This window comes from Pithys albifrons, chromosome 2 (assembly GCF_047495875.1).
Source record: "Pithys albifrons albifrons isolate INPA30051 chromosome 2, PitAlb_v1, whole genome shotgun sequence".
NCBI lineage: Eukaryota > Metazoa > Chordata > Aves > Passeriformes > Thamnophilidae > Pithys > Pithys albifrons.
The window spans coordinates 90933246-90960993 of NC_092459.1; the positions used below are offsets into that span (position 1 = coordinate 90933246).

General features: G+C 38.0%; 2 protein-coding genes across 6 annotated transcripts in view; both read right to left on the reverse strand.

Moving 5' to 3' along the window:
- DYNC2LI1 (dynein cytoplasmic 2 light intermediate chain 1) overlaps window positions 1–12706 on the reverse strand; it is a 20501-nt gene extending 7795 nt beyond the window's left edge. The window contains exons 1-11 of the mRNA XM_071577439.1: window positions 12605–12706; window positions 11006–11123; window positions 9793–9827; window positions 9340–9409; window positions 8296–8384; window positions 6162–6348; window positions 3800–3868; window positions 2399–2476; window positions 1088–1164; window positions 660–730; window positions 155–252 (exon numbers count right to left, since the gene is read on the reverse strand). Of these exons, the coding sequence (XP_071433540.1) occupies window positions 155–252; window positions 660–730; window positions 1088–1164; window positions 2399–2476; window positions 3800–3868; window positions 6162–6348; window positions 8296–8384; window positions 9340–9409; window positions 9793–9827; window positions 11006–11123; window positions 12605–12618 (906 nt within the window). The 5' untranslated portion in view covers window positions 12619–12706. The remainder of the gene's footprint in view (window positions 1–154; window positions 253–659; window positions 731–1087; window positions 1165–2398; window positions 2477–3799; window positions 3869–6161; window positions 6349–8295; window positions 8385–9339; window positions 9410–9792; window positions 9828–11005; window positions 11124–12604) is intronic.
- A 5054-nt stretch (window positions 12707–17760) lies between these two features.
- Window positions 17761–27748, reverse strand: part of PLEKHH2 (pleckstrin homology, MyTH4 and FERM domain containing H2) — a 54478-nt gene continuing 44490 nt past the window's right edge. For all 5 annotated transcript variants that reach the window (XM_071577467.1, XM_071577451.1, XM_071577475.1 and 2 more), the window contains 7 exons: window positions 26278–26375; window positions 25733–25874; window positions 24908–25053; window positions 23548–23677; window positions 22148–22234; window positions 20317–20454; window positions 17761–19069 (listed from right to left, as the gene is read on the reverse strand). In XM_071577467.1, coding sequence (XP_071433568.1) covers window positions 18887–19069; window positions 20317–20454; window positions 22148–22234; window positions 23548–23677; window positions 24908–25053; window positions 25733–25874; window positions 26278–26375 — 924 coding nt within the window. In that variant the 3' untranslated portion in view covers window positions 17761–18886. The remainder of the gene's footprint in view (window positions 19070–20316; window positions 20455–22147; window positions 22235–23547; window positions 23678–24907; window positions 25054–25732; window positions 25875–26277; window positions 26376–27748) is intronic.

Here is a 27748-nt window from a genome sequence, read left to right on the forward strand (position 1 = left end):
TAAATTGGTATCTTTTACAAGTATATTAATTAAAGAGAACTGCTACATGAGACTGAAATTCCAGTCACTGGACTCAAAAGACAAAAATCAGTAGGGATATTCTACTATTCTGTGAGAAAAGCAGCTGTGCATCTGGCATGTACTGAACACTTACCTTGGGAGGAAACGTTTGCTCAAACACTTTTCTCCACAGTTCCAAGGGTGTGTTTGCCCGCACCTTCCCAATGTCCCTCTCAGAGGCGGGTGGTGGTCCTGAGGATTACAGCACAGCCTCAGACAAGTATGTTGTCATAACAACATAAAATAGAAAATAATTTTTAATAACAATCCATCTAATTTAGTACTTTTTCATGTACACTGAGAAGCTGCAACCAGTTTGAAAAAACCATTGATCTCCTACCACGAAATAGGCTGAGAGGTATTGTATATTTTTTTTCAGATCTAAGCTTATTTGACACAGTACTGATATTTTTATTGAACTACCTAGCAAAACTACAGAAGTAATTCTCAATAATATACTAAATCATGATTTTAAAATTTATACGCCATTTCCTTCAATAACTGATACTGATGTGCTATAAGTAGTTTATTTTCTTACAATATTTTTGTCATTTTCCAAACAATTAAGCAACAAACACATGAACAGGGAATGTTCTAACCTATTTGGCTCAGTGAATCCAGGCCTGCTGGTATGAACAGAGGTTTGCTGGGATCCACTGATATAGACTTGCTAAACAGAAAAAAAGAAAGCGTATCAAGTGAGCATTTATCAATCAATAAAAAAATGACATTATTCTAGCCAAGACTACACTCTTACTGGGCTCTGTGTACAAATACATGTAAAGGCAAAAGTATTCAGTTCCAGTGGTAATCATGTTTTTAAGTCATCAGTTTGGGGATCAAAAACAAAGGAGGAATCCCTGTCTTGTGCAGAGATAGGCAGCTGAGTTACAGGACTCCAAGTGCATGAACAAGAACCTTTCAGAGATCATATTTAAGAAAATAAAAATATTTTAATCATAAAATTTTTTAAAAAAGTAATTTTAGACTCTGGACAAGACATTTAATAGTGGAACAATAATGTTACCTTTTATCATAGCCAAATGCCAAATGATTAATCAGAACACGGGCTTTCAGCAGGAGAGCCTCAGATTTACTGGTAAACTAAATGAATCAGAAAACGGAATCTACGTTATGACCTTCCATCATAGCAATATTACATTATATCATCTACAAACAGGATAGAGCCTTGCTAATTCCTGACCTCAGTAAATGTGGTATATGTTCACTGAATTTACTAGAATAAAAATATCACCCTCCCTTTCCAAAATATGAATGTATTTATTACTGAATATATTGATCAAGAAGATTAAATGAAAAATAGCATAATGATTAAAGAATGAATTTTAAAATACTGACTCAAAATCTTCTGCCCAAGACTAATGAGTTCTCAAGATTTTAAATTAGACTAAAAACTATCCAGAATTTCATAAACATTAAGAAATGTAATGAATAAATATATAGTTCTCATGTCATAAAGCAGCTTTAAAGGGGCAGAATGGCACAGTTATCAGAAAGCAATTCTCAGAATATATGTTCAAACAACATGCTTACTCTTGTCTAAGGGCTCTTGTTTCCTAACAGATTCATGTCTTTGAGAAAGAAGTCAGATCCCTACTCTGGGAAATTAATTTTCTCCCACTCATTTCAATGATAATCAGGATTTAGCAAAGAGTTTGGGATTCTAGTTTCTAATTTTAATTACCATAATACTTAAATACTTTAAAAAATAAATTAAGACAGTTGTGTTCTCAGTTAACAAAAGACAAATTCATGTGAATTCACACCAAAGTGAAAAAGCTATACAGTTTTATGCGGATGCAAAAGGACATGCTGTGATCATAAGAATTTAAAGCAAACCTAAGGTGTTTTGTTAATCACTAAGCTACTATTAAATATTATTTATTTCATAAATGATGGTTGATACAATTAGCCTCATCTTCTGATGCAGAGTGGGCCCAAGGGGCAGCATTTCTGGACTGTGAATCCCAGCATGGATGTTTCTGCCTTAACAGTCTCTTTTGCCCATCCTCCTTTCTTGTACCAAAAAAAAATTGCCAAATACACAGGAACTCAGCTGGCTAACAGATAGTTACTTTTATTTAGTTTTTGTTGATACTGAGAATTGTGTTGTTAGTTTTTGCATAAAGTATGTCCATCCATCCCCTGCCAATACCTGTAGATCACTCAACAGGTAGTCTTATGAAGAAAACTACTGTAAAACAATTAAATCCCATTTTCTCTAGGAATTTTAAATTTCTATTTTTTAAAAATATTGTTTTATAATAGAAATATTGCTCATCTTCCCTATCCTTAAACAGAAAGTGAATATACACACCACTAATGATGCTCCATAATAATGTGAAACGAATCGAAGTGTCTTGCTTATTATTTTCCTCATTTCAGAGTCAAACTCCTGAAAAAGTTGATATTGGAACATACACGTAAGAAACAAACCCAAAAATGTTACAGCTAGAACTTTTATTTTTTTTGTATAAACTGCAATGCACTTAGTCTACAATATACGAGGCTTTCAGCTGTCAGCATAATTATATCTTAAGACAGAATCAGTAACAGCCTACTCTGAAAAGAAATGTCACAATTTCCCTTTGTTTCTTTTTTACAGAGGGAGCCTAATTCAGGCAATATGTTAGTGCAGAAAAAGTTTCTTAACTGGGAATGTGTATCCAATTTTCAATTAATTTGTTTGATTTTGCTTTAAATGTTTAGATGGAGAAATGCTGCTTACCGTGAGAATAAGGATTTTTTTCTTTTTGTGAAAATATTTAAGTAAGTCTTTGGGTATATGCTCTCTAAAGTCTTACACCTGCAAAGATGCATGAAAATATCTTTTCATCAATGTTTCTTTAATATAAGACCATATAAAATGGCCCTCCCTGGATAAAAAGGGTGAAAATATGGTCCAAATGAAGCCTGCAGGAGTTTGTCCATTCCCTAAGGAATTGGGTTGTGCTTATTACATGAGAGTCACTGACTTTTAAAGAGGTCTTGGCTCAGCATAAAGCTTCAGTATGAGAAAAGGCAAGTAGCTTATTAATAAAGAACTGAGGAACTCCAAGTGTCACCCAGCTATCAATACACTGTGCAGTCACCCAGGGAAGCAGAGGCTGCCAGCACAACCCTCAAAAAGTCCAACACACTGTCCTAGTTTCTCATGATCAAGGCCTGTGAGTATGCATTTATTTGGGTTTTTTACATCCTGGGAGAGAATCCAGTAGTACTATGACATTTCTTTCCTCTTCCCCCTAAAAGATGGAGTTACTCATTTGTCTCTAATTAAAAAGTAGTTTAAAAGAAGTTCAGACTGAAATGACAGTTTACTGCTTGTGCTGCCACAATGACCAAAGATCTGATCAGGTGACTTGAGAGACACCCCTCTTTCACTGCCAGGAGGGGCACATGGAGCTGGATTTCTCTCATTATAAAACTAAATGATCAGTATGGTCTTTTCTTGCTTCCCACTTTGATCTGCAGCAACTTGTGTCTTAATATTTTCCAAGTACCTCTCCAAAATCAGCAGTTTGGGGGTGTTTTGTGAAGGAACAATAGTATGTCTTACTTAATGCTGTTGGATGGGAAGATTCTTTTTTTTTGTGGTAGAATGCTGACTGGACATACCTCTATTCAACAGATTACTACTGTATCAGTGAAGTATTAGTATATAGAATATTTACCAAGATTTATGGAAGTGTTTAAAATGTATTTAAGTATTACTTACATGAAAAATATCATATTTGCTTCCAATTATCACCAAGGGTATTGGAAAAGGGTCAACTAGCTCATAATCCTATTAAAAAGATATTGGACAGTTAAGCACTGTAAACAAACCGAAGAAGATTGAAACTGTTAAAACAACTGAAAGGGGTTAAAATTAATTCACGGAAGATAAGGTTTTCAAAATGTTAGGGTTGATGAATAAACTTGTTTGCAATATCCATACCATGTTCTACGATTTTCCCATTTTCTTCATAAATGATCAGGAAAAAATCCCTGTGAGCAATCAGAACACTTACTGGCATAAAAAGGCTCTTACACTATATACTTTGGCTCCAACATGGGAAGGGAAGAGAGGAAAAAGCTCATGTATTCACACAACAACTGCCAGACTGGATGACTAGAAATGTCTTTTTGACATATTCACTCCCCTTGCATAATACCTAAAAGAATACAGACAAAATCTCAAGAAAAATGAGTGGAATGATTTGCCTGTGTCATATATTTTAACTCCTCACATCATGTTTTCCAAACTCTTAAAGAATATTTGATGTTTTCCTGTAGTCCCTATGAAATGAGATTATCCCCTCGCGTGTTCACACAATTATTTAATCAAGCTGCTTTAGTTGCAGCACAGTAGAAAAGAGAAATGTTGTAGCAGAGCTTGGCCTAACTGTGCCCTTCTAAAACCAGCTATTTCACATCCAGGTTTGAATGACAGTCAGTATGTTGACAAGAAGCTGAACATAGTGAAAATTCTCTACTTGGGTAGGAAAAATAATGGCTTCACTCATACATTGTGAAGGCAAGAGCTTTGAGCAAAATTATGGTAACTTAAAACTGAGTATACAGAATATAGAACTGAAAAAAATTAAGTTTTAGTTTATAAACTAAGAGGAGAAATTGTGATAGTGTCAGACACATTAAAATAAGCATACTGAACCCTATTCATCTTTTGACTGCGGAATTAATTTTTAACTGTGGAGTACTTTAGGTGCATCCATCCTTTTTAAACGAAGTCTGCAACTGATATGCTTTATCATCGTAGCCAGTAATTCTTCAGCCAAGCCAATGGAATATATCTAATCCTTAAAAATATCATCTAAGGATTTCAGAGATTCCTGTTTATCATAAAAAATATGTTTAGCTATAAAAAGGCCAAAAAAAAATCTGCACAAACTACCATTTAATTTGACTATAAAATTCAGTATTTTCCCCCAGAAAACTGACACTGAGTTTTTCCTTAAACAACGATTGAAGTAAAAAGAGAACGAAGGAGTAACAAAAATTTTATTTGCATTATTTATGCCTTTGATAATGAAAGCTAAATAGAAATTTTGTTTAAAAGGTATAATTGTGTTCCCTACAGGGCAAGAAGAACAATTCTTCTCTTCTTAGCAATCAATGGCATTATTATTTTTATTTATTAAGCTTATAGTTTTTTGATATCTAAGCCCCTATATGTAAACTTGACACCGTGGTCATGATTTATTGCCACATGTGCTGGTAAGCATTTTGGTTTTGTGTACTACCTTCTCTAAAATTAAAAACCAAAATCACAATCCAGACCTCAAACGCTACACTCTGAATCTACTGAGTGTTGCATGTTTCTGTCTCATAAATTCTGAGGTACTTTTAAATTTCTAGGCTATGTAAGCATTTGCTGTAGTGAAGCATTTTACAGAAGTTACAGCAAGTAGATTTACATGCCAGGTCTTTGAATTGTTGAATACTTATTTATGTATTATATACACACAACATTTGCAGAGGTTTAATGCACAATGACTTTTCATTTCTATTGCGCATAATCTAGTTTAGCTTTTCCAGAGATTTAGTTAGCAATTATGTTTAAAGGACTGATGTTAACATTTCTGAAACTTTATAATTTAATTAGTTGTCAGATTATCAAAAGGCATTGAGTTTGTGATAGACATTTAAATAAATGCAAAGTATATAGTCATGTTGATGGCTGTTATAACTATATTCTTTGCTTAAATTTGTACCTTCAGCTAGTCTCTTGCTAGATGACTTTTGTACATTCTAGTTTTCATCTTCATTTTAAAAAGATGAGGGGGAAAAAAAAGCAATCTGCTACTCTAAAACTATTTCTTTTGATTGGTGTAACATGCCATAACAATCACATTAGATATCTAACAAAAAGATATAAGAAACCTTCTTTCCTTGTTTCTGCTCTTATTGAATTTTTATTAAATTGCTATAATTTTCCAGTGAACAGGTTCATCTACATCAAATGGATTTTCAGTCATGCATAAAAATCTAAAAGAGTTGTTTATGATTTTCAAAAGCATTATCTTTAACTGTATAAAGGCCTGTGACATCTGGAGAAAATATTAGAAGTAACTTACTGGGTGATCCCTCTGCAGATTGTTCCGCATCCTCTGTTTAAGTTCTGCAGCTACTTCAGGATTTGTCTTTTCTAGTTTGGTTAAAATTTTGTTCACGTGGTTCCTGGTGACCTGTAGAAGGGTGTCCATAGTAGTCCAGAGTTCATTAGGTTTGGACAGATCCAATACAAGAACTACAGCAAAGGACCTATTAAAAAGGTATCACTTGGTCACATATTTAGTGCATGAGGCAATCAACATTTTCATATAAAACCATACCTGTAGTACAAATGCGAACATACAAATGCTGAGAGAGAATTGAATGTGACAGCAAAGGAAGATGGCATTGAAGGATACTCTGCACTCTGATGAAACCTTTCCCTTGTCTCTTGTTCAGGACTATTATTTTGGCAACTTTCCACCAGAGATTGTGGGGGCACTGCACATATTGTTTCTGGGGGCTTTCTTTCAAAGCAGTGAAGGATGCCAATGTCCTCAGCCCATTTAGCTCCTTTGTCCTGTATGACTGGCCATTTATACTGTCAAGTATCCCTGCCACCTCACAGCTCTACAATCCCAGATGAAGCAATGTTAGCAAATGGTTGGGATCTTTCCTAACTATTAATACATTGGAAAGTTCTCTACTGACATTATTCTTTTGTAATATGAAATTGAAATGAGAAATGTTTTACACATGAACTCCTTTCCTTCCAAACCCTGCCTCCCCAAAACACTAACTGTATAGAAGGGCAACTATAAAGAACATAACAAATGCAGTCATTTGAACAGATGCAATTATTCTATTACATTCCAACCTGACTTGAAAAAGGAGACTCCAGATTGGAGAAAGGCTACAAAGCAAAGTGAATGTCCAATTTCACTTTAAAATAATGTGGGCAGAAAAAATATCAGGTGAGAAGTCTCTAGATGAAACTAGATATATTTACAAATATATTTACAAATATATTTGCAAATTCTTCACAGAATTCGTAAATAAGCAAACTGTTTGACTACAGACAGATGAGAAAGCCAGCAGAAAGCACCTACACTTACACTGGAATTTTTTACTAACATGTTAAAATACTGCCTTATGAACAGAAGTTCATTGTTCTTACAGAATGTTGCTATCCCACCAAAGAATCTTAAGTTTATCCACATCAGAAAACTCCTTATCAGTAAAACGGGAAGAAAAGACTGATGGAAATGGAGTTCAGTAATTTAAATTAGACAAGGGCTGAAAAATTATAGGTTTTTTTTCTCTCCCAAGCTCTTCCAGAAACAAAGAGCTTCACAGGCTGTGTTTCATTTTTATTCCTTCTGTCTTAGTTCTCTCAGCAAATAATGACATTATTTCAATAGCAAAAACAGTAGCAAATGTACCTGATAAAAACCATATCCCTCCTTTTTCTTTCCCCACAGAAGTTAATATTCACTACCAATGAAATAAAGGAATACAAAACTTATCTTCTGATACTTTTCTCCCCTTCCACTTTCAAATCCATTTCCCTAACCAAAAAACCCATAAAATGCACCCCTAACACCCTTTACTGTCTTCATGCAACTTTTCGTGCCTTTGTTCTTCCAATGCTATTCCATTTCTCTAATGGATTTTTCTCACTGCATTCTCTTAATTCGCTCTAAATTTCTGTTTCCTTTAGTTTTTAAATAATTTCAACAGCTCTAGTCCCTGTTGGAAACACCATCTCTCTGTTACTTGATCAGATGGTCACTTCTCAAAAATCCAGAGATGGTTTTGGTCACAATGTTTTGCCCTGTTTTTCACCCTAAAATACTGTGCCTGTCTGTAGGTTTGCATACAGAAGTAGGAAGGAAGCCTTTATTTTTCATATGCGCCCAACTTGTTTTTCTGCTCTTTCACTGAGCATAAAGATATTATGTCTTCTCTTTTTATGTGTTTCTTGTTCTATCTACTTAAGGCCAACCTATTTCCTCCACTTTATCTTGGTGAGATTACTGCAACGTTGGTTTATTAGGAGAGAAGCATGAAAAGAAGATGGTATTACAATGATTTTTTTAGAAAAAAAATGTTCTATCTTATATTTTGAAAGAGTTTTTCCCAACAAAACATCTAGAGATTTACTTATGTTTGAAGGAAAGCTGAAATTAACTCTGGAATTGTAATGTTTACACTCACCTTATGTTGTGGCTGGTGACTGGTATTCGAATGAGTTCCAGTAATGAGGTTCCACCACCTAGTTCCCAAAAATGAGCTATATCTTTAGGCTGTAAAAGAGGCTCTTTGTGTTAGAAATGTGGGCTTCCATTCAATGCCATGGAAAAATCTTCAGCTGGTTAATGGGCTTTTCATGCAAGTGACTCAGAATAAGAACACATTTTCTAACCCCAAAGCCAAATACAAAATTCCCTGGGTTCAACTAATCCCATACAACACTTAGAAAACTCCTGGCATGCCTATGACTGTCTTCATAATGTAAAGTAAAAAAAAAAGGAAACAGCATCATTAATGACAGACATTAAAAAACCAAAACAGATTCTCTTCACTTTCTTTTTGTTATTGCAGCTCAAGACTAATTCTTTTTGAGAAGTTTGCAGCTGGACAAGTAATGAATTTGTACCTTTGGATTCAGTTTCTGGGAAAAGCTTTAAGTGAGTTTCACCCTTCAGAGTCAGGTTTTCCACTCCCCACTTCAGTAACTGAAACAGCAATTCCCTGCAGCAACAGTTATTGCTGCTGACCAGTGCTGTGCTCTAATGGGAATGGGTTCACTATTTCCACTAATATAATCTGCAGGGCAAAGTTTAGTAATTTGGAGATTAACTCAAAAACTTAATTATGATTTAACATCCTCTGAGATGACTGTTTCTCTCACGTCATTGGTTTGTACTCATTTTGCATGCTAAAGGCAAAGTCAAAGGCATGCATGCCATGCTACAATGGGAAAAGCACTCAAACACAACTCAAGTTTTTATAGATGAATCTGATTGCTCTGTGTTATAATCTGGTCTCTGATCTACTGTGTTTTAGTGAGAGGGGAAAAACATATTACAGATTAAAATACAAAATTAAACTAGCTAAATAAAATGGTATCCAACTCCCTTTTTATTTCACAAAGAATAGCCTAAAACCCCTAAGATTCTCAGATATAAAAATGAAATATATTTTTATGCATACGTACATATATAAAGATATTGTAAATTATACTTTCTGGATACTCACTGTATTGTGTCTCCTTGCCCTTCTTCCAAAGGTGTATTCCAAGGCTAATGTTGGCTTTGGAGCCTCTTCCCTATGCAAGGAAAAATAACTTCATTTTGTCAAGATCCTCTAAAGAAGGAAAGTTAATTTACAGTTACTAAATTATATTTATCAGTCACCTCAGAATTTGGCTTAGAGATAGCAGGAGGACACTTTAAGACAGGGGGTATCAGGTACTGAGACAGGTGCAGCAGCAGCACCAATCTGGGGAGATGGGCCCTTTCAGCCCTCTAGGACTGGAGAAGAAGGACTGAAACGGTCAGATGACAGGTAGGAATGAAGGGAAATAAACTCATTCATAAGCGATCAGCCAGCTGCAGAACACATCTGTATACACAATGAATTATCACACAATATAACTGCCATGGACAATTCTCATCCATAGCTGAAAACTGCTTTTAAATACACACATACCTCTCAAGACATCTCAGTATAATAGTGGTCTTTCCCTGGAAATTAAAAACAAAGAACGCTACTATACTACCATTTAAACATAAAAGTTGTGTAACTAAATCATGTTATTTAACATTCCAATAATAAACTACCAGAAAACTGCAAACACATGTAATTGTTTGTAGCCTGATAGTGGAAACTTAACTTCAGCTTTCAGTCAGAATCAAGTTATACCAACGTTATGATAATTATAAACTAAAGGAGATGACAAACACAGTAATAGGAGCAGTGTACTTAAAACTAGACATTAGTGATCAATTTAACCAACTCTTTTAAACTACATAACAGTTTTTAATTATTAGTAACACATTTATATAACATATGGTTTCCAATGGAATTAATGATTACCCACGAGATGGAAACAAAAAGAATGCTTACAATACAAATGAACAATAGAAAAATATGTCTTTACTTAGTTAAAATTCAGACATTGAGTACCATGTCACACTGAAGGGGCTAGCACTTCTACAGTTAACTCCTGTGCCATTTCCCATCTCAAAAATCATCAGCTAAATATGAAAAGTCATTGTATTTTCCCTGAGAAAGGTATTTTAATGATTGCTGATTAAGAGGTTGCACATATAATGGTCTTCGAAAGAAAAAACTGTATTCTTAAAAAATATGACTCAATCAAAAAGGCAGATATTTCCTTATTAACTTTACAAATAAATGCTAACAGAAGAAATATATGAAATTACCAGTGACCAACTTATGGGTCACTTTCGGGACAATGAGTTAAAACAACCTCAGGCACATGGAATCAGGAGTTTGTAATCAGTGACATGGCACGTTCAAATAGGCCCCACATACACAGACACAGTTCACTGTAGCATGTCAAGGCCTCTGTCTACAACAAATCTGGTATCCATGTACATAAATCAGATTGTTACCAGCTACACCTTTACAAGGGGAAACAATTAAAGAGAGTAGCATTATTTCTGGCAGTTCCTTTAGAAAAATAATGAAGCTAAGCCTCAAAAAATTAGCACATCATTGATAACACTAACCACAAACTTGAATTCACACTCCATGGTGTTCCTACTCTCTGCAGAATGAGACCATGACATATTCTGCCTTTAAAGTTAAGTGAACCTTAACATCTGAAAATATTGGATATTTTCCCTGACACTAATTGTGTTTGAAAAGTGTAGAATTGTACAGTATTTAGCATTACCCCGTTTTTGTTTCCCATAAATAATATTGATTTTTCCCAAACTTCTCCCTGCTTGACACCATCATCAGGGTTTTCTCTCTTCTCCACTTCAGCTATAGCAAGATCCCACAAAGTGTCGCTAGTTGGAAAAAACAAAAGAGAATAATTATAGAAAAGTCATAGACCATAATTCCAGAAAATATCTAAATGAAGGTTATTGTGATTTATATTATTATTGCGATTATTTCACATCACATGCACTCTGCTTGTCAAAGCACTTCTAACCAAAACGGGTTAAGTGACATTCCTCAGGCAACCCCAGCACCACTTATGGCACATGCAGAGCCTCTGAGTGCTTTTAATCGCAGCATCAATTAGGTTGGAAAAGACCCCTGAGCCCATTGAGTGCAACCCATGACTGCACACCATGCTGCCAACCAGACCATGGCACAGAGTGCCGCTTTCATAGAATCACAGAATGGATTGGGTTGGAAAAGACCTCCAAGATCATCAAGTCCAACCCTTAGTCCAACTCCAGTCCATTTACCAGATCATGCCACTCAGTGCCACTTCCAAACTCAGTTTAAAAACCTCCAGGTATGGTGAATCCACCACAGCTCTGGGCAGCCCATTCCAATGCCTGATTACTCTCTCTGGAAAGAATTTCTTTCTGATCTCCAACTTAAATTTCCCCTGGCAGAGCTTGAGCCCATCGTGCCCCCTTGTCCTATTGCTGAGTGCCTGGGAGAAGAGACCAACCCCCACCTGGCTAGAACCTCCCTTCAGGTAGTTCTAGACAGTGCTGAGGTCACCTCTGAGCCTCCTCTTCTCCAGGCTAAACAACCCCAGCTCCCTCAGCCTCTCCCCATAGGACTTGTGCTCCAGTCCCTTCACCAGCCTTGTTGCTCTTCTCTGGACTCGCTCCAGCACCTCAGTATCTTTCCTGAACTGAGGGGCCCAGAACTGAACACAGTACTCAAGGTGTGGCCTCACCAACGCAGAGTACAGGGGAAGGATCACTGCCCTGGTCCTGCTGGCCCTGGCCACGTTATTTTTGATACAGGACAGGATCCCATTGGCCTTCTTGGCCACCTGGGCACACTGTTGGCTCATGCTGAGCTTCCTGTCAATTAGTACCCCCAGGTCCCTTTCTGCCTGGCTCCTTTCCAGCCACTCTGACCCCAGCCTGTAGCGCTGCATGGGGTTGTTGTGGTACCCAAGACATCTTCAGAAGGTTTTCTGGCAATTCAGGCTTTCCGCAGGGCCATGCAAGAGGCTGCACCTGTGGGGGCGGCAGCTCCGGGCCCCGGAGGAGGCGGGCACGGGGGGGCTCCGGCGCTGCTGTCCCGGGAAGCTGCAGCTGTTCAGGGGGGACGGAGGCGCCCCGTTCCGGGCCCACCTGGGCACTGCAGACCCCCTTTCGTGAGGGTGTCCCACCGCAGCAGCCGGACACGGCCCAGGTCTGCCCCGCCTGCTCTCGGGGCAGAGGCCGGAATGGCCCGTCCCAAGCCCAGCTCCCTTCCTCCCTCCCTGTTCCCGGCTGTGCTCCCGGACCACCGGCTCCCTCCGCGCACGGCAGCGGGATCCCCCGCGCCCGAGCCCAGGCAGGCTCCGCGGTACCTCTGCTTGGGCATCGCTCGGCGAGGCGCGGGCCCCGGCCCGCCGTGTCCATGGAGCCCGCCGTGTCCGAGGGGCCCGCCGGGAGCTGTAGTTCGGCGGGCCGGGGCGGGACGCGGGATGGGCGGGGGAGCTGCGGCCCCGCCTCGGGGCCGGCTACGGCCCCAGCACTGCCCGGGGGCCGTCGGGGCAGGGTCAGGTGTTCCGGAAGCGCCGGGCCCTCCGCAGAGCTCGGCTGCACTTTTCTGGGGAAGGGGCTAAATACTGCAGCCATGGAGGAGACCAGGGGGGCGATCTTATGGTGCAAAGGAGAGCACTCCAGACTGTGAATCCCAAGGACCTGAGTTCGAGTCTCAGTGGGGACCGTCTCCTGGCAGTTCAATGCCTCCCTGCCATCCCATTCCGTCACATCTCGGATGCTCAGCAGGGTCAGCCCTGGTTAGTACCGGGTGCTGTGACAGTCCCGAGGACTTCACTGTCACTGTCCAAGCTCGCTCGGCCGTGGCAGATGGACCTCAGGACTTAAACGGTGGGGCCAGTTCTGCGCACGCTGTGCCTCACCTAAAAAATCCACTGTGCAGGCTGGAAGGGCCGCGCACGTGGGGAGAGCCCTGCCCAAATCTGCGTTTGCCAAGTCTGGCCATACAGAGGAAGCCAGGGACGAGTAAACAAGTCATAAATTGTGCGAGTCGTAACTGACCTCAGCTTTAAGCGCTGGCTCCTGGTAAAGTATTCAAGGTTCCTAAGTCAGCTTGGTAACCAGTGGAGGGAATGAAACGAGGCCTGAGTCCCACTCCCTAAAAAACCGAACTGCTGTATAGGGCAGAGTAAGTGTACTTATCTTAGATTATTGTGTAATTGTTTTATTGTCCAGCAGAGAGCAGTGAGGATGATTGGGAAACTGGAGCATCTCATGGGGGGAAGGCTGAGGGAGTTGGGCCCGTTCAGCATCAGAAGAGGGGACTGAGAGGGGACCCCATCAATGTCTCTAAACGCCGTTGTTGGTGCTGCCAAGCAATGGGACATGAGGCAATGGGCAGAAACTGATGCACAGGAGTATGAGGAAGATCCACCTGAGTATAAGGAAAAGTTTTACTGTGCAGGTGACAAGCACTGGAACAGCCTGCCCAGAGAGGTGGAGTCTCTCACACTGGGGATACTCAGGAGCCATGTGGATGCAATCCTGTGCCATGTGCTCAAGGATGCCAAATCACAGAATCACAGACTATTCTGAGTCAGAAGGGACCCACAAGGATCATCGAGTCCAACTCTTAAGTCAATGGCCCACATAGGCGATTGAACCCATGACCTTGGCATTATTGAAACTAAGTTTTAACCAGCTGAGCTAATCTCAGGGTCTGGTGGTTGGACCAGATGACCCACTGTGGCCCCTTCCAACCTTACCCATTCTGGGATTCTGTGATTTTGTAGTTACTGGGGCAAAGTAAGATGCCTTAACAAACAGGGAATAGATTATTTCAAAGAAGATCCATTGAAAATCAAGTCAAAAAATTATGTTAGGCTTGGATTAGAAAGTAGGATTTAAAGGTTGCAGTAAAACAGCAGGATGACACTGAATAGGAAAGGGTACAGGATGTGTGTGAATCTGACAAGTCTAAAATGTCCTGCATAAGTGAAGTGACACAAAATCCAGAACAGCAATTACAGCTACCTTCTGTAGCTGAGTAGCTGCTTTGTGTCTTGAGCGAGTGGAGATAAAAAAGCCTAAGTGAAATCATTCAGTTATCTGTTTGATCAAGGCCAGGAAAGTGGACTCATTCATAATGATTAACTCAGATTTAACTGTTCCTTCTTCCTTGCCCAAAGAAGGCTGATGTAGCCTTCCACTGACCTTAAGAAATGCCCATTCTTTACATAAGATTTTTTTCCCTTAATTTAGCTTGCATAATCACTCAGTTTGAGTTCCAGAAGCATTCGTATGGCTACTTTTGTCCATTCTTACTTACTTCCAGGTTTTTACAGGCATCTTCTAAAGAATTTGCTACCCTCCTATGGAAACCATGGTCTTCCTAATTAAAATCCAGAAAGAAACTTTAGTGTTGTACAGTGCAGGTCATGCTGGTGCCTTTCTTGCATCAATTTCAGTTCAACAGAACACTTCTGGTATCTTGGTATATATATGAAGCAAGTGCTGATCTATACTCAGCAGCTAGATGTAGTAAAACCCCTGGACAAGGCTGCTCTTCCTCTGCCAAAGACAGCAACACTATAGTGGGAATTGCTACTGGCACTATGACCTATGCAGGTATTGCTCCAATAGCAAGGGTATAAGATTAAAAAGCAAAATATTTTTACAATGATTTACTCACTGGCAGAGGTGGCAAATCTGGAAGATGCTGCACTACAGATCTGAGCTGGGAAGCACGGCGTAAGGGTGTACAATTATTAAGTGTACTGAAGCCCAAATTAAATTGGAGTTTGCAGTATTTTATGTTTCAGCTTGCCCAGTTTCATTTCTTTACCCTAAGAAACTGTAAAAAAAAAACCCAACTTTTTTCTTCCTAATTAATTTTTACTGAGTTACTAATCACCTCAGTTAAAATTAACTCAAACTAATGGATTACACTAAACTGTATGGCTATTAAAGCTCTACCTAAAGCTTTAAGTGGTGCATTCCTTTATGCAAGAACGACTTTTTTCCTTCAGGAAAAATTAAAACCTATAAAAACTGTGGTAGTCTGAAAGGAACTTGAAAAGTAACATGAGCCCTCTGGTATAGGGAAATATATGCTTCTATTTTCAACAGAACTAAACATTTAAAATAACAAAAAACATTAATTTTGTGGATTGTATTAAAACCTTAAAGCTTTATCATTTTCCTGTTGTACTACAGGGGTAAGTGAATCTTGCTTGTTTTAGAAACAAGCAGTTCTCTTACTAATACTGCTGATCAAAAATTGAGAAGGCAAAGTGAAGATCAAGTAACATATTCATTTACATTGCAATCTAAACATTATTTTTAAATCAATGGGATTATTTATACAGAGTTCCCAGTGATCTTTCAGTCATTGTCAAGCTCAGATTCATTGACCACTTATAGTGGTTGTTGATTCTGACCACTAGTTCAAAACAAGCAGAAAGGTTTTCTGAAGTTCATGATAAACGGTGGTCTCCCTGCATGTGGTAACCTATTAATCTCCTCCTGACAATATTTTTACAATCTAGGTTCTGCAAGCCTCAAGCATGGGAAGCTCTTCAGCATCAGCCCCAGAAGTCACTGTTCAGCATCACCCTGCTAAAGATTAGGAGGTAAGAAAGGTCTAGTTTCTACCTGGGCTTTAGTCATGGATTAGGTAGCACAGTACAAATTGTTTGGGTGGATGAATCAAAGTTAAGACTGAAATATGGATTACTCATGAGGCTTGGGGTGGGTGGGGAAGGCAGATTGAGGCCTGGGCTCTGAAATGTTCAGCTTTGCTGTCTTGTGTGGTATCCTCTAAATAGCTCTGGAAGTCGATTAACATGGAGCAAGTCCTCCAAGATACACATAACTGTGTTTGGAAATGTGCTTGTGTGTGTAAGAGACTCTACTTGCCGACTCTCTTATCCTGAAGGGAAGTGTCTACTTAAGGTTACTATCACTACAGAAACCTCACTCTGGCTAAACAAAATCCTGGAAGAAGCTCCATTGTTTATCATAGTGTTGTCATGGTAACTGTGATTCTGAGTGCATTTATTTCATAAAAATTAACACAGCATTTCCTGTAATGTGACTGTATGGCATTAATGGTGACCTATAATGACCAGTTAGTAGTAGTAAATCTGGAAAGTGCTGCCAAAAAAGCCGGAAACATGCATGGATTGCTTCTGGCACTTTGATGTAGGAATATACTGCAGCAGCAAGAGCTGAACACTAAAAACTAAAGCAGTGTCTAGAGTTACCTATGCAAAGGCAGGCAGGAAGGTCACACTCTACTTCATAGATTCTATGCTGCTTTATAAAACAGCTGTTTGAAAGGTTCTACATGATAATGAAAGCTGTTCAAAAACCTAAAATCTGCACATCAGCTGTTTGCATTGTGTATCACATCTCAAAATTTAACAAAGATTTTCAAAACCACATGCACAAGCTCACTGGCAAAATGCTTCACTTTTTTGCCTACTAATAACAGAACCTGCCACATTTGTTTGAAACTGGACAATTAGGAAAGAATTACTATTTGAGTCTAGGTTACCATAATTTCACAATGACATGAAGACTTTTGTGTTTGTAAACTGAAGTTTCTAGTCATCATATTGGAGAAGCTTTAAACTATGACCCAAGTATAAGTGACGCAGTAGCATCTGTTTGAATTTGTAAACACCCTGCCCACCTCAAATCTGAAAGGTAACTATTCTGCTTGCTGTTTGTGAAGGGGTGTTATTTCTAAATGAATTTCCCCATGGTATCTGTATCACTTCATGGGGGGTGTTACACAAAAAGATGCTGCTGTTGGTCCCAAGGTCTCTTGTAGCTCCCAATATGCTTCCCTTGATGATGGCACAAGACTGGCAGCCTGTGAGGAGGTAAAGCTCCTGCTGCTGGCTCTGCCACAGCCACCACCAAAGGGTGGAAGTTACCAGGAAGTTCTTTCCACCTTGCAAATGTGAGAGCATCTAGATAAATATGTGTGTTGCTTGGTTGTAGTTTTCAAGACAGAGCGTTGGCTGGTGGCACCATTCCTAAAGTGGTGCTTGAGTCCTATGGACTAAAGTAGCTGTGGCAGGACTTTGAGAGCTTTCTGAAGAAATGTATTTATCAACTCAGCTTGCCTGTTTGCCTTTCCACTTAAGACCATGTTCTCCTCATGGCCTGTATCTCCTTTCCAATTTATTTTAATTCTTTGGGAGGATACTCCTTACCTTTCATAGGGGACAAACAGCTGAAAATTCCTTTTCTGTCACTAGGAGTATGTACATATCTGAAATGTTTCAATATCATAAACGAGAGATTTTCAATTGTGAAATTACTTCAAGTTTAAGTATTAATAAAAAAAACCAGCAAACAAAACTAATGAGGGCTGGCAATAAGGGATTAATGATCCATGATTATTAGCATGAGCAGAAGTGGAAACTGAAAAATCTATATAAATCAGTGATTTTAGTTGAGTACCTGCTTTATGGCTCAACCTAAATTACCTGTTAGAGTATTCTGCTGATCCATTTCAAAGCCTGCGGAAGTGGTTTATTTGCATGGAAATGAACATGAGAAGACTGAAAAAAAAGGGTATAATTTCTATACATTTGACCCTATGTAGCACTGAGGCTTGCAGCTGAAAAAGGCAACTTTAAAGTGCTCCTAGGTCCAATACTATTATAATATGAAATGTATAAATACAAATGAAAAACAAGAAGTACATCTTTTACAAAATATTATTATGAATCAATGTATATACATTCAAGATATTATACATGGATTTTATATGTCTCCAAGTTTACTCACAACAGTTCAAGCCATGGTTTTCTGTGTTCTTCTTGTGTTTTGAATTGTGAGTCACTCTTGCTATCTGTATTATATTATTATTATTATGGATTAAAGAAATTAGATACAGGATCTTGTTTAACAAAACTATCCTAAATACAGTGCCTATCCAATTTAGATTTTTTCCAGAGAGGGTTTATTTAGAAATTTACCAGACCAAGGCTAAAGATTTGCCAAGTAAAATAGTTGTATAACAAAGCCTAGAGTGCATCATGAAAATACTCTTTAAAATTCTAATAGTTACATGATGTGCTTATGTTTGTTGTTGGGTTGGGTATTTTTCAGGAGAAACAATTATACACAATTCCTTCTTTTTAGTCCCATGGTGCTTGTATTGCAAATAAAAATGGTGCTGGAAGTGGAAATTGTTTTGCATTTGACTGGTTTTTATAAACAAAAGTGTCTCTTCAAAATGAAAGTTATACAACTGATATAATTTTGAAAAGTAGAGATGAAGAGGTGAAGAGAGTTTGGTCCCTGAGTATATCTGGAAAAACCTATTAAAATCTAGACAATTGTTCCAAATGCCACCTTTCCTCATCACTATCAACAGATATATTTATTTCTAAGCTGTAGGCATAAATGACCACCAGTAAAGCATAATCCTTAAAGTGGCTCATCATCATTCCAGTTCAGGCCAGGGCTTTAATTAAAGGGCTACTCCTGTTTTGTGCCACAAAAATGAATGTACACCTTTCTTTTGTTTATGGACCTGCTAATGTTCTGCGTGGTGTACAACAGACGGTTTTCAATCAGTGTAGAAACCCTGTAACAAAGATGCATTACCATGATACGTAACCCTTTCATAACAAAGTGGGGCATTTAGTTGGTCTGTTGATTGCCAGAAGTGGCTGACTCCCCATTTCCTTGGGTTTCTGTACACTTTGAGGTGCCAGTAGTGCTGGAGCAGAGAGATGATGAGCAGCTCCTTTCAGCTGATGAAAGTTGTTAATGTAGCTGGCAATCAGTAGAGTGATCTCAAGAATCTATAACAGGAACACACAAAACTCTTTGAAAAATACAGTGATGTGTTTTGACTGCTGAAAAAATAGCTAACTTTTTAGCAAGTGACAATCACCATCAACTGGAAAAGTACTTGTACTTTATCAAATTAATGATGGGAAGAGAGGAGATACCTAATAAAGCTTTTTTCTATTGCTTCTTGCAAATAATGTAATGTTATTCCCATCAGTATATATCAAAGATACTTTGTCTCCTGCAGTCAGAGAGGTGGCTTCTTTCACTTTGGGAGAGATTTTGAAGTCCAAAAGATGATGCCCTGAGAAAAAGCTTTCACAATGTGGTTCCTCAGTTCTGCCAGAAAGTCTGCAGTGCTCAGAGAAGTCAAGATGTAGGGTAGATAAAGGGAATAAAGACTTCTCGGAGCTTTTTATCCTATTATCTCTTCATGATCCATATAAACCTTGCCAAGACACTGAGCAAGTTGCCCAGAGAAGCTGCAGATGCCCCATCCCTAGAAGTGTTCAAAGCCAACTTAGATGGGGCTGTGAGCAACCCTGGGATATTGGAAGGTGTCCCTGCCCACAGCAGGGAGGGGCAGAACTAGGTGATCTTTAAGGTTCCTTCCAACTCAAACCATTCTGTGATTCTGTAATGGCACAATCTGAGGGAAGCTGGAGCAGATGTATTTTACTATGTTTATTTGTATGGAGTCATGTTTTGACCCCAGTTCATGTGTGGAATCTTGTATTCTGTTTCATAAATTGTTCTAACAGCAAAATCTTTGTTTTTTAAAGAAATACAGTCAATCTTACAAGTGAAGGAGAGAATCTAGATTTAAAAAGCATGAAAGTTTCTTTTACCAAAGGTAAAAATATCCTAGGGTTTTTCATAAATTACCTATCTTTCAGATTATGTGTTCTGCAATTTCACTACAGAACACAAATGTACTTTTAAAAACATCATCTCTGGTGCTGAGCAAGCAACAGACTAGGTTTTAGGTACTGCATGTAATTTCTGACCTTAACATCCTTTGTGCTTCTATGAAAAATCTGCAGTAATACAGACAGGGACATGAAAAGAAATGCATCAGTACTGTCACAGTCAGCTCCTACATTACCAATTGTTTTGCTCTCAAGTCATATGGCAAAAGTCAATAATCTCAGAATGCTGGGATTAAAGAAGGTGTTTTGTCATTCACATGTGTTTAAGGACTACCCACTAGAGATAGCACAAAAGCATGGTGGGAAACTATTTCAGGTAATATACCAACCTTTGGTTTTGTCATGGCAAAAAGGTGTTTTTCAGTTGATTTGTCCTTTGTCTGAGCATTGTTAACAACCAACATAAAATCATCTTGATAGCCTCCGAAAGTCATCAGGCTCTTGTATGTGTATGTAGCTGTTAATCGCTTAAAAAAGAAAACCCCCAAAACAAACAAAGCTATTAAGCAGGACAATGCAAGAAAAGCAGATTATGACAAATTATTCTTTTACAAATATAATTACACATATATTTTTCAATGGTGTTAGGCGCTTATGAATCTTGAAATTAACTGTGAATTTTGGGATAGCTTCATTCAGACCTTCATAAGGAGGAATTTTCATTGCAGATGATAACTCTTGTAAGTTTGACCTCTGTTTCTGTTCCAAATTAATTAGATCAAAGCTATAAGCAGGTTTTAACTGAGGTACATAATTCCATTTACACAAGTCTTGGCTGACTTTGAGAGAAGTTAATCTTAGCAATTCCATTTGAAATTGAAGCAGTGTCTAAATAAATGGCAGAGTATGAGACATCTAAAAGTGTTTAACTCTTTTTGTGCGGTGATGTAGTTTGCATACACACAAATTGATTTCTGTTCTCTTTTTTCCAACATCTCTGATGTTTATACATGTATGTTTATACATGCTCTCCAAAGCTCCTTGGCTTTTTATGCCTTGGTTCTTACTGTTCAGTGTTTAACACCACACTAGTGGCCTTCAAGTTAAGGTTAGCATTTAATTTATTGTTACAAATCATATTAATTTAATGCAGATGTTCACATTTGAAATTTATCATTGGACAATATTTGTACAATAACTGACTTAATGTCCTTGGGTTAATAAACCCCTTCTTGCCCTGATTTTGAAACAGTATTTTCTCTAACCCTTGCAATATCATTTCTGACAGCCCTGATCCTTCCTGTAGAAAATTAGAATAATCCTTGGAAACTGAAGGATTCTTGAATGTCGAGTAAGGCCTGCTGATACTGTAAACTGGCAGTGCTCTACAGAAATGCCATAGCTCGAGGAGTAGATAATGTTTGTAGAGCTTTCTGCAGTCTAATGGAAGCTCATTTTGCTTATTCCCTAAAGAGAGTTGCTGTTTTCTCTCCTTATGTTCTTTATTATTTCTTTAATTGCAAAGAAACGTAATGAAAAGGCCTGTATCAGTACAATTCTAAAGCTGAGATTTTAATTTTCTGATATTCAGCATTAGCACTTGCTAATAGCACCAAGCCATTCTGTTTCTTTGCAGGATATAAATGAAAGCAGAGATCTTCTTAGACACTGCTTTTTTTTCCCTGATTACCACGAGTCGTATTCTGTGAAAACTTGTATTGCAAATCAAAGAAAAATTAGAAAAATCAGAGCCTAAAATGACATAATTAAATAACACTGGGTTTTATTACCTACTATTAAACAAAAATACAATGAAAATAACAATCTTTTCAAGTAACTGCTCTTTGCAGAGTCTATGTATTATGAATAATATTGGAAAATGAAGTCTCCAGGAAAAGAAAATTAATGTTATTGTAAGAACTGTAACTATGGATCTCCTGACATCTGAATGATTAAAACATTAACATTTCATTAAATGATATAAAAGCTGTATCTGATAAACAAAACTAAATTCTGTGCAAATATTAATTACTTACTTATTTCTATTGTTAGTGCTACTATAATGATGATAACATTAAAGCGTTTTGAAAGGAAGGAACTTTTGCCTCAAGAGAAAGACTAGATAACTTAGCACGGAAGGCTCATGCCATCTTTTATATAGTCTGGTGCTGAATCTCCCCCTATGCTCAGTACCAAAATTAAAATAGAAATTTCACTTACCATAGAACTGTAATCTAGGATGCTTATGCCATCTTCATGTACAGCAAACCAGATGAAAGACTTCTCAACTGAGGATGTTGCTAGAGGCTATGAAGAGAAATGTTCTTTATTACTATTTCAAAATAAGGCAATATATATAATTATTAACTCTCAGCTATCACAGACCTGTCTCCATCCACGGATCTTACATCACTTTCCCCTCAGTGTAAATTTCAGTAAAGGAATTGAAACAGTTGCCCAAAGCCATGTGGGCAGGCAATGGCAGAAGGATGAACTCAACCTACTGCTCTTGAAGTCTCCCCTGGTGGTCAGTCCAATAAAATGTTTAGATTCTTTATTAAAGTAAAAGTCAGGTCTTAAAGTTTTTTCATTAGCTCATGGGTGTAAACAAAGAAGAGAGTGCTGATAAGCAACAAGGCTGGTGAAGGGACTGGAGCACAAGCCCTGTGGGGAGAGGCTGAGGGAGCTGGGGTTGTTTAGACTGGAGAAGAGGAGGCTCAGAGGTGACCTCAGCGCTGTCTAGAACTACCTGAAGGGAGGTTCTAGCCAGGTGGGAGTTGGTCTCTCCTCCCAGGCACTCAGCAATAGGACAAGGGGGCACGGGCTCAAGCTCTGCCAGGGGAAATTTAAGTTGGAGATCAGAAAAAAATTCTTTCCAGAGAGAGTAATCAGACATTGGAATGGCCTGGCCAGAGAGGAGGTGGATTCACCATCCCTGGAGGTTTTTAAACTGAGATTGGCTGTGGCACTGAGTGGCATGATCTGGTGAATGGACTGGATTGGACCAAGGGTTGGACTTGATGATCTCGGAGGTCTTTTCCAACCCAATTGATTCTATGATTCTATGTGTGTGTATATAAATACATATAAAATAGATACAATGGGATTACGTAATAAAACATAAGGCATGAGGGGACAGTTCTGTTCAACACAAATGTTATTTGAATCAAGAGAATTAAGATACTCTTGAGGTTTGAGAGAAATTGATAGAAGTCAGGACAGCAGGGAGTGTTCTACACATCCTGAACAACATTTAGTGCTTCTGCAAGGTTCAGCTTTTCCAGCCAGTTACTGATGCCTTTTCCATGTTCTACTACGTACCAGGTAAAGAAGTCTAAAAAAAACTATCTCAAGCTAAGATATAAGGAAATGGAAAGATACTACTTAGATTAATAATGTAAAACAAGGAATAAGTGTCTTGGAAAGTTGGTATTATTGTATACTTCATACTCTGGCTATTGTACTTCACCTGTGTATAACTTAAACAAATTAGTAATTTGAAAAGAGATTCAATTAGCTCATGTATATAACACAGTTATTTTCAACAAAAAAGTATTACTAGTTGCAAATGATATTTATATTTAAAAGCCCCACCACTCACACTAAGTAAAGTTTCTTACTTTTGCTGCAAACAATTTAGCACCAAAGAAAGCCCATTTCCTGGCTACAGTGAGATAAATGCGCACACAGTCTGCAGCACTGTGCCCCCGGAGAGCCATCCATCTTGTAGACAGTCGCTGACAAAGCTGTCTGTCGAAAATGAAGTATGTAATTTAGTTATTGAAAGGAATTTAAATGCTTACCCATAGCGAGTTTAATGAACAAAAAAAGAATCCATTTGTTAAAATGATAATTTAAGTTAATACAACAACTATCACTTATACAGTATTAAATAAATCCAAAGTGTCATTTAATATTTTAATGCACATGAACATTATGAAGTATCTTCTAATTTCTGTAACGTTATGATTAAATATTGATGTAGCAGTTGCAGCATAAAGGGAAAAAGTCTGGGACAGCTTTTAATGTGTTTCTACAGAGAATCAGTCTATCAGTAGTCAACAGCTATGTCAGTTGTCATTCCAAAAATCCATCCAGCTTAGCACATATCTTTACCTGTGGCTAGTAGTAGATGTGGAAGATATGGGTTAATACTACTCTTGTACAAGCAACAGGGCAAGTATAGAGTGATTCTTTCCCTGCCACAGACTTTCAACTCTGCCAACTTGTAGGTTAGGGATTACTGTAACAGTTTCACAGATATTTGACTTACCCTCAGTGAGTTAAGTCTAATCTAGGGCCTCTTATAATTTGCTCTTTGGAATTAATTGCATAAGTTCCTCTTTGTTGTGCATATATTTGTAATGCCTCTGTTGTCTTCTTATATAATAATGTTACTCTGTACTGAATGATAAGGAAGACATTTCTATGATGTTTGTTGGACTTCAAAACTGCTGCATCATTGACTTTGGGTAATTTATGACACTGTTCCACTCACTTTCATGTTAGTAGGTGTTGATTTAAATGACTTGCAGGTTATTAATTTTAAATGAAGTGATACCTTACTAGCAAGTCCACTAAGTTAACATACTGCCAATTTGACTGGCTGCCAGAGACTGCACGTTAGAATAGCAAACAGATCAGATCCTCATGTCCTTTACTTTCAGTAACTCTTTAGTCTGTGCACAGACTTAATATAGATTTGTTGAAAAGAAAAACAAGGATTTCAAAATTGCTGGGTGTTGTAACACTTTGTAGTAACTGGTACAGCTTTTGCTGGAATGTGGGTTTAATGATGCTCCATTGTTTAGATTAGAAACATGCAGAGGAAATGGATTCTTCAGTTTAGCAAGAAAATGAGTTTCATGCATGGGTTCAGGCAAATATAGCACAACAGAAAACTGTACCCAATGACAATTTACAACTTCCTTGCTTCACTTCTATATTTTTAGAGAATGTGAATCACAAAATACATCTCACCTTAATTGTTCCTCTGAACAACCTTGCCTGTATCTCTTAGGGTAGAATCTCTCCAAAACTTGTTTCAGTGTTTGGTTGGACTTGGACTGGGAAGTAACTTGTCCTGCTGGAGTTGAGAAAGGCCGTTCAAAATCTCCAATCTCTACCTAAGGGGAAGTCCATGAAGAAAATTTTTTATGACTCGAGAGTAATTTTCTAGCTGGATATTATGAACTGTTTTCTAATCTGTCTTACCAAGTATAAAATGAAAACCAGTTTGTCAATTAATTTTTCACTGATATAAAAGTCACATAAGTAATTTTCTTATTTTCAATTTACCATGAAAAAAGTTAACTATTAAATATAAATTATACAAATATAATAATAGTTCTACTCTGTGATTGCTAGATCTTCAGCTGACACAAGCCAGTTTACATTTATTGAATTACAACATCAAGTAGCTTTCTCAGTAACCTTCCTTTGAACTTTTCCTTTTTTAGAAATAAAACAGATCTTATCACGACCATGTCTAGTAAAGGAGTCTTAGACTTTCATTAACAGCTGTTGCTCTGGAGTATTAACTTGCAGAATGGTGAATGAAGAAATGGTACATGTGAAGTAAAGCACGTTTTTATCTGTTCTGATGCCCCATCAGCCTATGCTGTAAAGCATTTCCACTGACGTCCAGAGTTGCCTTACAGAAGGATTCCAGCCCAGTCTGTTTCCTGCACTATCATATGTAAAAGGTGGAGGTCATTTGACTGTCAAGCAATCCTGGACCAGTTTGTTTATTGAAGTTTTCCACCTGTAAAACCGCTGTGTGGGTTATACCTGCATAATGATTACCTGAGCTAAAAGAGCTGTCAATTCCATCGCTAATTCTTTGTTTACAGGGAAGAGTCCATTGACTATTTGATCATTTGTCTGATACACTAGCAGCAGCTTCTCTCTGTCTGTCTCCCCGTGAACTTGAACTGAAAAATAAAGCCTACAGAAAAGACAGAAAGTTATTAAATAAAGAAGATAGGAGAATGAATTAGCCCTGAGGATTAAGAGTATCTGCTCTGAATGTGGCATGTTTATGTCAGCATCAAAACACATTAGCAGATCAACACTTGCACTTGAAACAGTGGGCAAATACTTAATTTCAGTCCTTAGACTTCAGTGTTGCCTTTCTCTCCCCTCTCTTCCCCCTCTCCCTCCCAGTTCTGCTCATCTCTTAAGAACAAGAAAAAACTAATTGTATTTTTAAAAAAATTTCTCCAGTTACACCCATTTACTATTTTTGTTGCAAGCTTTGAGTCAGCCAATATTTTTCAGATGAAGAAACTGCAGAAACAAAAAAACCAAATCTTGGGACAAAGCAGAGATGTTTTACTTGCTAAACAAACCTATTTTTGTAAGTAAGGCGGACAGTCCTTGTGCCTTCACATTTCCCAGGGTGTTGTTCCTTGGAGGCTTGCTCCCATTTTGAAATAATGTCACAGATCTGGAAGGAAAGCAATACAAACCAGACTTTGCCATGTCTTCCTATTTGAAAATACCTTTGAATAGAATTTGTCAACTTATTTTAATATCCTCTACCTAATACATATCAGAAACACAACAGCTTGAATTTTTAAACTTACTATATTATGACTTCACTTGCATTTCTTAGTTGGAGCATTTACTAATTAACATTTTTGTTGTTTGTTTATCCTGCAACACTCACACCTTGGAAAGGAGCTTATTTGGAAAGGCCAGTTACTTAATTTAGCAGCAGCCAGTGAATGTGTAATTATACAGAATGAGTTGTTATATAATTAATCAAACTGCCTTCTGTTTCTGCTGCATGCCCAAGTTTTTCAGGTCCTTTCTAGTAACTGCTATGAAGTTGGTATGAAGTTTGTTATAAAATGCAGCAAAAGAGGTTCACAACAAGCAGTGTAGGTGGGTAGGGGGGCACCTGGGGAGGAGGTGGAACCTCCTGAGGCCCAAGGAATCCTGCTGGGTGTCACGTCACTGTGCCTTCCTAAAAGAACCTTCCTGGAAGCAGGAACGTGAGCAGCTTCTGAAGTTTCAGTTGCCTACAAAATAGTCCGTCTTGTATGAATTTTGCTTTCCTCATGGTAATTTTTCTGGTACAGGGAGAAAGCTGGTCGTGATGACAAATTGTCTCTGAGGCCAGGTTGTATCACACCTTATAACTCAAAAGTGCAGCTGTGAATGTTGCAAACACCATGAACATTGGCCAAAGGGTGCAAAAGACTAATTTAGTAGAAGTACAAAAAATTCATTATTCATTAGTTGCAAAAAGGCTTGAAAAATATCCAATATTTTACTAAAGCACAGATTATATTGCACTTTGTCATTCTTTAGTGCAAAGAATTTAATTCTAGCAAGAGAGGAAACTAAAATTCAGAACAATGACAAGCCAAACATTAGAAATTTCTTAAACTGAACCCTAAAATTATTCTGTATTTAGATAAAGAACCCCTTGGTTTTTTCCTTCCCCAGGATCTTTGCTCCAGTATCAATGAGTTCTTGGACCTCACCCGGTCATCCTCTGGAGATAAATCAGAAATGTTAACTGCAATCTCCAAATCCCTCTCAGACTCCAACTGCTTTTTCGTTTTAAACAACTATGATTAGTAACAGCTTACTTTTTCTTTTTTAACCCTGCTGTTACTTCTCTGAAAAATATCAGTCTCCTATTAGTTCACTGAAAGAATTTCAGAAATTGAAACAGTGATTTTTTTTTAAATAATTCCTTTCATGCTAATTAAAAACCTAGACAGTTTTCAGCCTGAAAAATATTTTCCTTTACATTTTCTGGAGAGAGCTCTGTCAAATGAAGGTACTTTGTTTTTTTCCATGTAGAGC